The sequence below is a fragment of the Saccopteryx bilineata genome, chromosome 3 (assembly GCF_036850765.1).
Source record: "Saccopteryx bilineata isolate mSacBil1 chromosome 3, mSacBil1_pri_phased_curated, whole genome shotgun sequence".
Classification (NCBI taxonomy): domain Eukaryota; kingdom Metazoa; phylum Chordata; class Mammalia; order Chiroptera; family Emballonuridae; genus Saccopteryx; species Saccopteryx bilineata.
This window is the reverse complement of record NC_089492.1, coordinates 114,216,229-114,231,526: the sequence shown is the minus strand read 5'-3', so window position 1 is coordinate 114,231,526 and position 15,298 is coordinate 114,216,229. Positions and strand designations below refer to the sequence as shown.

General features: G+C 39.4%; 1 protein-coding gene across 7 annotated transcripts in view; it reads right to left on the bottom strand.

Annotated features, from left to right (window-relative positions):
- The window catches only part of VRK2 (VRK serine/threonine kinase 2), a 99,780-nt gene extending 86,212 nt beyond the window's left edge, over positions 1 to 13,568 (bottom strand). For 2 of the 7 annotated variants that reach the window (XM_066267175.1, XM_066267177.1), the window contains exons 1-2: positions 13,391 to 13,568; positions 11,291 to 11,431 (exon numbers count right to left, since the gene is read on the bottom strand). In XM_066267175.1, the coding sequence (XP_066123272.1) occupies positions 11,291 to 11,426 (136 nt within the window). In that variant the 5' untranslated portion in view covers positions 11,427 to 11,431; positions 13,391 to 13,568. Of the gene's footprint in view, positions 1 to 11,290; positions 11,435 to 13,390 lie in introns of all 7 variants that reach the window. The other 5 variants (XM_066267178.1, XM_066267179.1, XM_066267173.1 and 2 more) reach the window with 4 other exon arrangements.
- Between the last annotated feature and the right edge of the window lie 1,730 nt (positions 13,569 to 15,298).

Here is a 15,298-nt window from a genome sequence, read left to right as displayed (position 1 = left end):
GAACATAAGTAATACTCCATCTCAATTATAATACATTTAACAATGAAGATGTACTTTAAACTTACAATGCATGATCTTTTAATAGAAAAAAGATCAAATATAATAAATAGCTTTTCTTTACATTCTCCAGGAATTTAAATTGTACCCTCGGATCATCATAAATGCTCGAAAACATGTATCTTAATATTATATGATATTCTGTTCATTCTTTTCCTTGCTATGTTAAACATTAACATAACATTAAACAAAAGAATTCTAGCATAAAAGTTAGCATTGCAATGGCTAATAAATAGCTTATTTAAATATATCTAAAAATTTTGCATATCTTGAAATAACAGTAATTTTCAAAATTATACTTCTATAAATAAATTTTGGTATCTATATAGTCTATTAAATGTTTTATCAAGATTCTACTTATCCAGGTATTTTTTGTTTACTTTTTGAAAGACCCAGAATTCTAAATGTGTATCTTTATAATTCAATAAAAAAAAAAATGGGCAAGAATAATTCAGTATTTGTAAAAATATCTATTTTATATGATGCTTATGAAAATTGTATCATAGGGATTAAAAGGCCTTCTTTTAATTGTCCTGCTGCTTATTTGGCTCAAAACAAATACAGAGAATCACTATAAATTAGACAAATGTATACATTTTTGAAAAAGTAAAAAATTCCATCAAATTTTTCTCATCAGTTTGTATGTACTATTGGTTGCCTATTCTCACTTTCCATAAAAATATTGTTTGATCTAGGTATCGTACATTTTTTTTTCAGTTCTTAACATTAGATTTACTATAAATATCAGATGTCCTTTCACAGATTTTGTGAATATAATAATATTCAAAACATATCACTGGTGCTCTAAACCTCCAGTTGTCAATCTGAATGAAAATGACACCATTAGCATCATCAATAACAGGTTTCTTAAATTAGCTGCCAATACTATCAATTAGATACTTCACTGTTATTTTAGAAATGAGCATGTCATAAGCATGTCATTTGCCACTATTTTCTCTGGCTAGGATTAATTCAAAGTAGAGCAAAGAAACCTGAGTTTAAATGTAGATGGTGGAGACAATTATTAAAACCGTGGCATGGAGGAAATTATTTCACCTCCCAAGGCCTCAATATCTTCTATATTAAGTTGTTGGGAGGATTAAATGAAGTAATGCATGTAAGACATTAACACAGCGCTTAGCACATACTAGTAAAGATTTTAGCAGTGGACAAAAATGACAAGAACTGGCCCTAGTAGGTATCAGATGCTTATATAACTCACTGGCTACTCTCTACTAGAGTCTCTCTTTCATTCTTTTTTACTTTTCTATATTCAGTGTTCACGGCCCTCTCTGTGAAGCTTGGTAACATCACCCATAAGAATTGCGTTAGGTGGCCCTGGGAACTCCTACAATGCAGGCTATGCACTCCATGAGCCTCTTTCACACATTGTAGCTTCCAATTGCTCTTGCTTGAAAAAAATGTGCAGAAGCTGCCTTTACTCTACACTAAGCACAGGAGAGAAAAATGGCCAGTGTCTCTGGGGAATAATTAACAAAAGACAGTTTGTTTCATCTTCATGATAAAATACAGCATCCCTATTAAAAGGCAAATTCATCATTCCCAAAAGTTAAATAGAATGACACTTTAAAAGTAATTCCAGCTGATTAAATTTAGGGTTCTGGGGGAAAAAAAATTTAATTCATGAATATACTCTGAATCTTTCATTTGATTTTAAAATGTATAAACGTTCATTTAACTTTGAGGCCTTGCCTCTCAGTGTTCTATTCTGAGCTAGTCAAACAAGTGGTAGCAGGCATGCTGGGCTCAATAATACTGCCTCTCATATTTAAATACTCTTTTTCACTTGGATTGCAAATTAAAGACAGTCTCCTGAACACTGACACATTTTCAATGATTGATTTTGCAAAACGTGTTGATTTTTTTCCTCCACTGTTTTGCCTCTGTGTGTGTCAACTTTGGCCTTCTTTTCTTGCTCCTTTGCAGCACTGCTGTCTCTTTGAAGCGATTGTCGGCCTGATATGAAAAATGTACATTAGACCTCATGACTAATTACACAGACAAAAAAATTCCTGATCACCACTATGAAATGCCTATGCCCAGCAACCATAACAAAAGCTTCTGACTATGTACAAAACTCTTAATCAAACCCGTCATTCACTTAAAAGAAATTCCAATAATTTATTTTCCATTAAAGTTGTATTTACATTCTGTGCAAAGTGGATTTCTTATGCTAGTTACATGCCCACAAGTCAATCTATTTAACAATGAACACCATCCGTTTCCTCCACACAAGTTCAGACTTGCTATTAGGTCTACTCCTAATGAGTGCTCTACGGTGGAACGGTGTTAGTCCAGACACAGTACTGTTAGGTCTTAATACAATATCCATTTTTTAACTCCCTACACTATGCATGAGCAAAGTAGACTTTTCACAATAAATCCTAGAATCTATGAAGTATATAGCTTCTTGTATTTTAAAAATATGATTGAGAATAAACAAATACTTCTCTCCCCTCAATCTCCACAATTCTTTAAATAACGTCTCTAAACCTAAAAGTATAGTGTTTTATCCCCACACATTACAGCACAAAATTTAACCTCAGATAGTCATTGGGAAAATTATTTCCCATGACAAGCTAGTTCTAGAGTTAATTTAACAATCATTTTGAGAAAACCACCATATTCAAGGCCTTGTTTAAGCACCCTGAGAATGCCTACAAGGAGTTTATAATCTAATGTTAGGGGTGAATAAGACAGTATATAAATAAAAATCATATGAAACAATGAGAGGAGCACTGTGAGAAAGCGCAATGTGGGAACAAAGAGAAAGAAAAGTTGTGGATACCCCCCTGCTTGCCTCTTCAGCACGCTAGAATTTTCATAAGGCCCACTAGCCATTTGTTTTCACAACTGCTGTTGCAGCAGACTCCCCTCACTCCCAGCCTTCCAAACCTAGGTCCTTTGCTCTGTTTGGCTGTTGCTTTTTTGTTAAACCAACTCCCCTCTGCCTGTGATTGTTCAGCTCGTACAGCTACCAAGCGCAGTACATGCATCACATGCCATCACACTACCATTTTGGGAAACCCTGCAATGACTACCAGTGCACCAACTGGCTAGTCCAACCCTGCCTAGGAAATTTCAGTTGCTTGAAAATGATGTTTCAGAATGGAAATACAGGAGGAGGAAGGGGGGAAGTAGCCACACCACTCTCCAGGAAGGGCCACAATACCTAAGCAGAGCAAGTTGGATTAAGGTCTGCACATGAGCCAACACTTCGAATATCATTGCCTTTGTTGGCTCATGTTACTTCTTTAATTAATGTCACTTTCTCTGGTTTAATATCAGAGCAAGTGACAAGAGTGCTTCTGGATGAATTGTGTTTTCTGAGGACTGTATGGCATACTCTCCCGCAGTCTGACAGAGGGACGTGCCAGTTTTACTTGGCAGTTACAATGCACCAGCTTTAGTTTTAGTAGTTTAATTTGTGGCAGTTAGATGTTTGAATACGCTGAAGTATTCACAACGGTCTCATGGAATCTGTTCCATAAAGTTTACACAGTGGAAAAGAAAAAGCAATGGCTATAAGGTGATCGGGAAAAATCTTTCTTGGCCACAGCTGGTCTTACAGGATTTCCTGTAAATTCAAGAGCAGCTAGAGAATATGATTAAAGTGATCACAAGAATTGATGCTCTCTTTTGTTTTTGTTTTTTTGTTTTTTTGGCCTAGTTCTGTAGTTGGTGTGAGACGATCATAAGGAATATGATATTTAGAACGCAATTTTATGCAAAATCCATTATTCAGGAAGTGAAGTTTACATACATGATAGACATGCAATGAAATAAATGTTAGAATAGGAAGAAGCTTTGTTACTTATGCATTAAGTTCTAACATTTTGGTAAACTTTTTATTGATAAAAAATTCAGAAGAATTTCAGCTCTAAGGAGAAAGGACTAAACTTTTCCTTTGGTTTATAAAGATCTTTCTGTTTCAGGCTGAAGTATTCTGAAGGATTTTTTTATTTGGAGTTTTTCCTTCATCTCCTTTATATACTTTTGTGAAGCCTCATCAGTTCATGGTGAGAGCTGCCACCAAGGAGTTTTTCCAAACTTTGCCTGCCCTTTCTAAATTTAGGGTTCTTTACTGCAGCAGGTTGAAGATCTGGCTTTGATTGCACCTGGCTCTGCTGGAGAACAGAAATATTCATCTCCACTGAATGCATGCTGCTTAAGTGCTGGAGGCACTTGCAGGAGAGTAACCCTCATCGGAAACTTCATTACAATACTTTCTCTTCCCTACATGAAGTAGTAATTCTCATTCACCAAAGATAGAATTGTGCTTGACACAACCACAGGAGCTCCTGTTTGACTTTCAAAATTAATCAACCTCTAAGCTGGAGGAGAAATGGCATGTCCTTTAACCTTAAGCACAAAAAGCTCTCAACAGACTGTAGTTTTTATATCCCTGGATGGAAGTTTGGGCCCTTGATACTTAAACTTGATGCACATACTGGGTTTCTGGCAGGCTTTTGCCCATACCCATCTGCTCGCCTGGCACTGTGCCCATTCAGAAGGTGTGATGCCAGTTTCAATAGGGCATAGGTGCCAATCAAAGATGGGTTTGGAGGGGCAACATGCAGAACGCAGCAAAAGTCAGCTCTTCTGCCAGAAGATCCTCCTGTTATCATATAATGCCAATGAAGGGCCACATGTTTCATTGCTTGGGATCATATTGCATCTGTAGAGGTTTCTGGCCTTCAGTGGATGTCTTTCTATGGAATCTTTTTCCTCAAGTATTACTTGATTAGAGATGTTAGAAAAGAAAAGTCTACCTGACTAAATAAAGGCCATCCTTTTAAAAGAAATGAAAATCGTCCACAATTGTCTTGGAATAACTACTGAGTTTTCTCTCTTTTCTCATAAAATACTCTTATGCTTAGACTACTGTAGAGTGTACTCAGTCCATGTAATGGAGTTGTAAGGGACATTCTGAAGGAGCACAGATTACAAAACCAAGTACTAAGCAGTATAAAATCCATGAACACTTGTATCATTGTTAAGTGGAAATGGAGGACAAACTGTCTTCACCCAAATAGCTCATTTGTAGTGAATTCGCCCATTTAGAGCTTTGGAACTTTTACTTCTCATTTATTTTACAAACACAGATAAACCTGTGTCTTAAAAGAATGACCATGCCTCCTGCCATTTATTCCTCTTCTTCTATAACTAAAGAATAAACCTTAAAACACTTCAGAAGCAAAAGTCTACCCATATTTCATAAGGAAGCTAGAAGCTCTCAAAAGCTGAAAATTCTTTTATTGTGTGGCAATGGAAGCAAGCTCATTTCATGAAGAAGACATTTCCCTATAGCAATTGGTTTCAAATTTTAAAACCTTGACCATAGTAAAAAGTTACTAGAATAGTATGAAATGCAGTGGAAGGGACATTATATGTAAATCAGTAAAGAACAGAAGAGCTTGTAAATCCTCCCTAAGGCAAAATATTTTAATAGCAAAATGCTGAAAATAAAAACCATAATATAGATAGGTTAAGAAGGTTGGACACTTAAAAAAAAAAAGATGAAAAAGACAACAAAGGCTAAGCCTTAGAAGAATTCTGCCTTTTTATACAAAGAAGCCAAACTTTTGTAAATACCATAGTTAGATTTCTTGACTGGTAGGTAAATGAACAGTCCTCTTTCTTTAAAAACTCAAACTTAATAGCCTGTGGACAGCACATACAAAATTAAGATACAACTTCTAGGGACTTTTCTTTCTTAGGTATAGACCCAATCAGTGTATCAAATTCACAAAATCCTAGTGATCCCTTCCTCTTTTGAGTTTCTAGAAGCTGTCCTCTCTCTATACCTTCATCTGTGAATTTATCACATATGATTTCTAGTATGAGATACCCTTATTTCATCTTTCTTTCTTTCTTCCTCTCACCCCCCCCCCCAATATTGCCTGCAATAGTTGTAATCTTTATTATATGCGGCTTACGTGTCTGTTTGTTGCCTATAGCTTATTGGTTGCTTGCATAACTAGCCAATGGGGTGAAGTTGCCTATAGCTTATTGGTTGCTTGCATACTAGCCAATGGGGTGAAGTTGCCATGGCTGAACGTAAATTGAGCAGGTCAGGGGGAAGGTGAACATTTGTTTGCATTGGCAATCATCTGCTTTTGAAACAATTTAAGGCTGAACGCAAATTGAGCGTGTCAGGGGGAAGGTGAACATTTGTTTGCATTGGCAATCATCTATTTTACATAAAAACTACGTCATAACGTAATTTCTTTTAAGAATGCCTCCTAGAAAATACAGCACTGAAGAGGAGAGAAAAGAAGCTAAAGCTGCACAAAAACGGCTTTCTCGACAAAAAGAAACCACTGAGCAGAGAAAGACAAGGCTTGCTTCAGTCGCAGAGCAAATGTGTCTTTCTCGGCAAAATGAGACTGATGAGCATAGAGAAACAAGGCTTGCCTCAGATGCAAGACAAAAAAGCCTGTCTCAACAAAATGAGTCCCTTGAACAAAGGCAGGAGAGAAATGCAAAAAAACGACAGAGTAATGCTGACCGAAACGCAAAAAGGATTAAAACAGTTTCAAACGGAGAAACTTTAATTTTTGAGCATTCCTCTGGTGACATGAATATTAAATGTGAACACTGTCAGTCCTTAAACTTCAAGTTAGAAACTAATCAATTTGACGTGGCAAGAAAGGATTTTCTCAATGTTGCAAGTACGGAAACATTGTAGTTCCACTAATTGAGAATTATCCACCACTCTTGAATAAATTATTGACTAATCAGCATCCAAATAGCAAACAGTACATGGATAGCATTCGATCCATTAATAGTTCGTTTGCTTTTGCGTCCATGGGAAATAAACCAATTGACTTGCCTGTAACATTTTATTATTTAAATCACCTTTATTTATTGAGCTAGTGGTGGCTCTTAAGAAATATACCGCCAGTGGTTTCCTTCATTGCACTCTACTTTAAGCAATTAAGCAAGTAGAAGGGGGAAACCCCGTGGGGCACTAAGCAAAGGGGCGTCCTCACCGCCTGCCCTGGGTAATTCAGTTTGAATTAGCAGACACCTTTGCACAAATCATTTTAATTACAATTTATAATATCTAGAACAGCGGTCATTTCGTATGATCGCCGGGCTTTCTAGTGACACCATAATGTTGCATTGTGTCAGTTAAGACTAACTGCTTACAGCCTGACCTGTGGTGGCGCAGTGGATAAAGCGTCGACCTGGAAATGCTGAGGTCGCCGGTTCAAAACCCTGGGCTTGCCTGGTCAAGGCGCATATGGGAGTTGATGCTTCCAGCTCCTCCCCCGTCTCTCTCTCTCTCTCTCTCCCCCCCCTCTCCTCTCTAAAATGAATAAATAAAAATTAAAAAAAAAGACTAACTGCTTACAGTATCTCAAAGCCTTCTCTGTAAAACACTGCCAAAATAACACTTAATACAGCAATGTATTCGGAAGCACCATGTGCTCCAATAACTCCACTTTGTTGATAGCTTAGCACTAGACTCTTCTAAACATTAGTCTGCATACCTTAAAAATCAATCCATTTTAGCTGACTAAAAAGTAAAATAAGTAAAAAACCACACTGTAATAACTAATATTTTCTATTCCTTCATAATCAGAAGTCTGTTTCCTTAACAATTAAATGAGTTAAATTTTGATAATTTCTAAAAATCCTAGTATTCCCATCCATGTTCCCCTCCTCAAAAGTATTTTTTTTCTGTTTCTAAAGATCAAAATTGATCTATTCAAAGAATATGAACTAAAAAAATTTAATGATAGTCACTTAGATGAAGACTAAATACTTACCCATGCATAAATGATTCCATCTTATTAAGGCTTCACCTGAGTTCTAGTTATAGTATAGTATTTTCCATAAAAGATGCTACTGATTTACTATCAATAAAGCATACACAGATTCTTTTAGATGATATCCTAGCCCAGCTTTTCTTGTGGCTCTAAGACTACAGGCTGGACTTAAGGGTGATACCTGTAATTATGGCAGACAATAGAGCAAACTGGCTCATATGGGTTTTATATCCCATCCTCAGTCTCAAACTCTCAGGCGAACAACTCTTGAACATCTACTCTGTGTTGATGTTCCAAAGCTAAATAGTCATCACTATGCCCAAATGCAAAATCCAAAACTATCACAGATAAATCATTTCTATTTTCACTCGTAGTAAGTCTTCAAAAGCTGAAGTTTATTACCTATAATTCTGTTTTTCTGGATTTTTTACTAACTTCTGAAACCTATTATTATCCTTCATATCTGGAACATATAAGACAGCTTAAATGAGAACTTTCCATTATGTCACCATGACTACTATCATAAACTTTAAGGAGAAATACAGATATCAGTGGGTAAGTAAAATGTCATAATCTTCCATGACATTCTATATTCTTAGCTATATATCACATTAGCAGCTAAATCCTTAGCAGAATAAATGGAAAATTCTCCCAATAGATGTCTTCGTTACCATCCTAATCCCTTGTGGCACTGGACACTGAACCTGGAATTCAATTATCACGGAGTATGGGAAATTCTAAATAAATAAATTACTGTACATGTAAGTGCTTACCATATTCTAAATTCTTTAAAAACATTATGTCAATCCTCACAATTATTAAAATTCCAATCATACAAAACAAAGACAAAGACTCATGACGAAGGGAAAGTCACATTGTTTTTAAGTGGTTTAGTAAGGTCAGAATTCAACCCAAATTTGCCAAACACCAAAACCCATGCTCTTATTTACGCAATTCAAAGGGAGCATTGGAACCAATTCATTTATCTCGCCTTCCCTGGAGTTTTAGAAACTTTTCCACTGATTTTGTACTAAAACAGAAGCAAATTTCCCACCCCAAACCAGTTTCCTTTCTTCCTCTCTCTCTTTTCCTATACAGAAAAAGAACTTTGACTTCGTCCTTGCATTCACACTTTTCCCTCTTATAATTGTTACTGTTAATGCTACAGGCACATTATTTCTTCAAGTCAAAAGTAAATAACAAACTTCTCTGCCCTTTGCTGATTACTGAAAGATCTTAGCTATTGATCTCAAAGCTAGAGGACAGCTGTACGTGTACAATGAATTAGATACAGAGGCTAGTTTCTCCTCAGCCTTAAAGACAATGAAGTGTCTGCAAAAACAGTGTAGCTGGAAAGAACAATACCAGCAATGAATGCAGCTGGACACAGGGTATTAAGGAAAACCTGAATTTATCTGCTTCTTCATTTCTACACAGAAGTGATGAGAACCATGGTAAAATGCATAAAAACCAAACAAACCATGATATAATTTCCTATGGATTGGTTTAGAGAGCCTTGAAAATAATACAAACTAGTTTAATGAAGTTATGGCTGATGGCATCTCACTAAAGAGCTGTTCCATGATTTATGAGTGCCACATTTGATGGAACAATGACAGCATTTGGAACACACAGCTTTATTATAGATTCTGAAGTATAGAGCCTTTTCCTTTTTTAACAATCTTTTCCCAGTGGTGGTCACTTATTAATATTTCCAGTCCACATTCTAAAATACAGATAGATAGTAGGAGGTCTTACATACACACAGAACCTTGCAAATTGTGTGCAACAAGTATTGTTTGGTAATGAGAAAAAAACATGTAAAAATTTGTGGCACATACTTAGACTGAAAGTGAAGATTTTTTTTTGTTTGAAAAGAGACATATAAATCACATGCTTGAGCAAATTAAATTCCTTTTCACCACACAGGTAGTGAGTATGTACACAGATATACCTATGTACATTGTATAAACTTATTAATTTTAAGCATGCACTTAAATTTAAATATATATCATCACATACAATACTTATATTTTTAAAAAATAAAATCATTACAAGCAATGCTTTTCTATAGTTCTTTGAAATTAAATAATTCAAACAGAAAACTAAAAGTATGTCTGATAAGCTATCATAATGAGGAGAAAATACATTTACAGTATTTACTGAAAACAAATCCCTGTGTAAGTGGAACCACGCAGTTCAAATCCATATTGTCCAAGATTTACCTATACTGTGAGCTGAAGGGACTTGAAAAACAGTAAATGCAGGGAGAGGCTTTATATGAACTCCCAGTATTTGCCTAAATACATGTTCCCATTAAAACCTCAATTGTTATAAATCCACTCCAGGGGAATTTCATCAGCCAGGAAAGACGGGCTCTTAGGACTTGAGATTAGAAGTTAACACCACTCCCAAACTTTTTCACAAACTGTCATATCCCCCATCTATTCTTTTAAAAACTCATTCATCTTTTGTAAAAATCATTTACTCTCCCTAAGTAGCCTACATCCCTTCACCTGTTCCCCTATTAAGGTGTACAGAAGTTCTCAAATATCACCACTTTTGGGGATACTCACTTTATTTCTATAATAGCCCCATGCATATAAGATTAAAAATGAATAAATTTGTATATGTTTTCTCCTGTTAACCTACTTGTTGTCATTTCATTTCATAAACCCAGCTACTGAACCTAGGAGAGTAGAGGGCAAGTCCTTCCTCCCCTACAGTTTGAAATGTTTAATGAGGAACCCAAGATTCCAGCAATAGAGGTCTTTTACCAATTTCTTAAACTCCTACAGAAACAGATGTAATGAATCAATCAATACATTTAGGGGAATTTAACCTTGAGGGTAATTTTTTAAAGGTAGTGTACAATATACTCCATCAAGGCTCCAAATACCAAAGTACACAGAAAATAATACTGAGCGTCTATTTTCACAATTAATCCAAAATGGCACATAACTAATACCACTCGAGATACATAGGAGAGAAGTTAATTCATTCCATGCAACAGATACCTTGAGGTATTAAAGCTCAATTCTCTAGTGGAGCCTAATTAAGAAATGACCAGAACCTTATGTCACTTAATATTAACGATTAAGGTTCACAAATGGGAAACTGTTCATATTCATGCAGCTGTGTTTTCTGAGCTGTAAAAAAGCCATGTTTCCAGGAAAAAAACACTCTCAAAAAAACACTTAACTTTTTGTCTCACAGTCTGTGTAATAATGCTCCGAAAAGACTTCTAAGAGTCATTTGGAAAAAAAGTGGACAAGGAGTAGGGCAAGTCATGTGTTGAAACTAAAGATTCTACACAACACTGTCTTCATATTCCTTAATAAAGCACATTTATTCTATTTTATTTCAAAGTTTCAACTTCAAATTATTACAGTCACATATATGAGAATATATGGTGATTTATAGTTATACTTTACCTAAATATATCAGTCCAAATCCTCCAGAACCAATCATCTTGCCCAGCACCCACTGCTTTCCTTCCATATCATCCAGGACTTTCCCTTCTGGAAGTGGAATAGGAAGTTTATATTTCTCATTTTTTCTTGGTGGCATCGCTTCTGCTGGCAGAAGGGGTGAGTTCAGTGGTTAAAAATAAAAACAGCAGCAACAAAAAACTCCAGTTAAAATATATTTCTCAAAATGTCTTCTACAGGGCACTTCCCCAGGATTCTAGACATTAGGATTCTGGAATTAACTGGGTTTGGGAAAGTCCTCACACTAGATTCAAATCGAAGATTCACATACAATATTGAAGTCTAAGAGGTACTGATATTTAAAAAAAAAAAAATGCCTGAACTTTTGGAGTCTACGATTCCTAGTAACACCTTAAGAATTAAGTTAACAATTTCCACTGGCAAAGAGAAAATGAAATTTCCATACTCCTCTCATTGAAAATGCTAAGTGTCAAAGATGAGGTCTTGGGTAAGAAAATTCAAAAGATCGCCTAACACAGCAAATGACAGAATTAAGTTATTTTTTAAAGAAGCCAGGGGTTTTCATGGATTACTATTTAGCAGAGTAGGAGGCACTGGGCAGGTTCAGCCTGGCACACTCCTCCTTCAGTTTCTTTCCCTTTCTTCTAAACCCGACCCTTCTCTACCCTCACCAAAGGGGAAATCGCTCTGCCTGACAGATTGTGGTATTTGACAACAACAAACGATAGGCTCCACAGTACAGTCACACAACTTCTATCAATTATAATTGTACACAGATTAGTGAACTTCACAAGGAGAAACTCGGTGCTGGAAGAGAAGATTTCTTGGGGGGTTGGGGGAAGACAGCATATATATCTGAAACTAACTCCTGTATTTCCAAAGAATTTTTAAGCAGTGTTGAGTGCTTTTTTTTTTTAATAAATTTTTATTAATGGTAATGGGATGACATTAATAAATCAGGGTACATATATTCAAAGAAAACATGTCTAGGTTATTTTGTCATTAAATTATGTTGCATACCCCTCGCCCAAAGTCAGATTGTCCTCCGCCACCCTCTATCTAGTTCTCTGTGCCCCTCCCCCTCCCCCTAACTCTCTCCCTCCCTCCCTCCCATGTCCTCCCTCCCCCCACCCCTGGTAACCACCACACTCTTGTCCATGTCTCTTAGTCTCGTTTTTATGTTCCACCAATGTATGGAATCATGTAGTTCTTGTTTTTTTCTGATTTACTTATTTCACTCCGTATAATGTTATCAAGATCCCAACATTTTGCTGTAAATGATCTGAATGAAAGTTACTGTCAACTTTTCGTTGAATCATCTTCCCAATGAGAAAGTTTCTGTTCCTCTTAGTAGGTTTTCTGTCCTTCACTTACTTTAATCCAATGCCCTGCACGACTTAGCAGCCACGTCCCAAGTAGGGCAAATGAACACAACTGAAATCTTTGAAGACACTCACCCGCCCTCCTCCTAGCGGGAACACAAGGGAAGCGGGAAGTTAGATGGTGAACGAACTCTAAAGTAGAAAAGTTTTATGGGGATGCCCCCTTGACCAGTAAGTACATTGTATATACTGGTGCCCAATACTTAGTTGCTGGTTTAAAACCTCAAGTCTCCAAAGAACAACTTTCAGCAGGCCGAAAATTCTAAGTCTAAGGGAGGATCAAGACAGCCTGTGGCTCTTGAGATCTGAAATAAAAGTGACTGTAAAACGCACTCCCGGGCGCGCATCTCGATTTCACTTTCCCAGAGGGAGCTGCAGCTTCCCCTCCAGGCCAGTCCCCGGGGGACCCCTCTGCTCCTGGATTTCTTTTTGGGACTGTGATGAAAAGTGTTCAACCCGAGCTTCAGGGGACAAACTGGTACACGGAGGCGTGAACGTGGGTTGGGACGGGGCGCGGGGCGGGAGCAGCGCGGCCCTGCACCCCGCTCGCCCCCGGCCCGTCCCGGCCAGCCGGGCCCCACCCACCACGCGGCCCACGGGCGCCTGGACGCTAACCGGGGGGAGACCGGGCGCTTCGGGCAAACGCAGGCAGAAGGGGCGCCGGGTTCCCGCTCCGAGTTTAGAAAAGTAAGGGACCAACCGCGGCAGCAGGGAGCCCTCCCGGGTCGGTGTCTCGCTCAGACGGCAGCTCCTCCCGAGCCTGGTGTGCAGCGCGGGCCGGGCCAGAAGAGAGACGGCGAGCGCGGAGCTACGGAGGCTGCCGGGGCCTGTCGAGCCGGGCGGGGCCGCCGGCCTCCAATCCCGCGGGGAGGCGGGCCCTGCGCCGGAGCGGCCCAGGAAGGGGCGCCCAAACCGCCGGCACCTGGGCCGCCGCGCCGCGCTCGCGCTCGGGGCGGGGATGCCGGCCCTGGGCCTGGGGAGGCGGCGCAGGCCGCAGCGCGCGCCTTCCTTCCAGGGGCCTATCCGGAGTCAGAGCTGTAGTGACCACCGTCCTCCCTCGCCTGGCAGTCGGAAGATCAGTGTAAGCTGGGTGCTGTGGCCATGCTGTGGAGCCTAGGATGGTGGGCCATTCTGTTTATTGGAGTCTACACACCGTAGAGGAGCAAGTGGGCAGGTCAAACTGCCTCTCCCTCTCTTTGGACTCAGTAGCCAAACCAGGCGGGAGGGACCCCTTCTCCAGTAAACAGTGAACCCTCCCAAGCAGTAAGGCAAGCCAAGCCGCAATTTACAATCTGCCACCCTGAGAGCAAGCATCAGTCAGGCAAAATACAAGGTAGACATACTGAACACACATATTTGCCCAACATTTCACTTCTTTAGGGTTGCTTGCTTCACAATCTGCACAACAGGTATCTTCGGCCATAGTCTCTGTGTGAGGAGTGAGGTATATTGCATAAACAGACTACCGCAACAGCACAAGCTATACAATTATAATAATTACAAGGGTGCCCTTCACAAATGTCTCCCTGAGCACTCTGCCCAAGGCATTAACTGGAGACCTATCTCTAGCCCACGACCCCACGGGTGGGTGGGAGGGCCTGTATAGTCCAGGGCTGTGTTCTTTGAAGCCATTGGCCTTTAAGGAGGTCTTTTGGGATCAGGCAAAAGCACATCGCCCTCCCGTCTAAAGCCCGGCTTGAGTAAAATGTCCTTCATACATATTTGCAACTAGATGAGAAGAGCTTCCCAGGGCAGGAGGGCCTCCACCAGAGCTGCCCCTGGTCAGGGTCTCTCATACTGTCCAAAAGCGGCATGTCCATCCAACAAGGACTCTGGTTACAGTCCAAGAGTCCATTACACCACTCAATGATCAATCCACAATAGATAGACCAGCTATCTGTGCAAATCACCAAGGTAAAAGTCCATTATAGGCTATTGCCACACAGCTCTTTATTAATGGATCCCAGCATCTTTTCATAACCGCTCTGTCCATTGCCACAAGCCCCATCCAAACCTCTCAGCAAGCTTACAGGGCCTGGTGGAGCCAAACACATTCAAGGCCTGTGCTGCCTTGATAGTTTTCTTATCTGTTGCTGCTGCTGCTGTTGCAAAAAGTACCTATTATCTTCTAATGACACGAAAGTGTCAATGGATTGTCAATTTTACATGGGGCCTAAGGCCTCCCTGCCCATCCCTGTTAGTCAGGATTCTCAGCCTTCCCCCCATTCAAAATGGAACAATGGGTCTTGGGGAGGATCCTCCTCTCCCACAGTTGTCTACAACAAGTAATCTTGCAACCATGCAACCTGAACATCAGCCATTTTCTTTTTCAGTGGCTGGACCCTTTGCTCCAGCTGAAGCTGCTGTCAACAGTCTAATAGGACTCTATTAGACCTGCCAAGCAATTTCTCCCTATCTTCCCCAGTTGCAGTCAAATCTACCCGCATCTGTGTTTAGGTAACCCTTACAGGCCCATTTCTCTTGTTAGTTGAGGGGGCAGCACAGGAAGCAGCCCTCACAGCCTTATGGTCCCATGCTGTCTCCAGCTTTCCCAAATCTGTTACCAGCTGCGTAACCATGTTGATGAGCTGCCCCACATAGGGGCCCA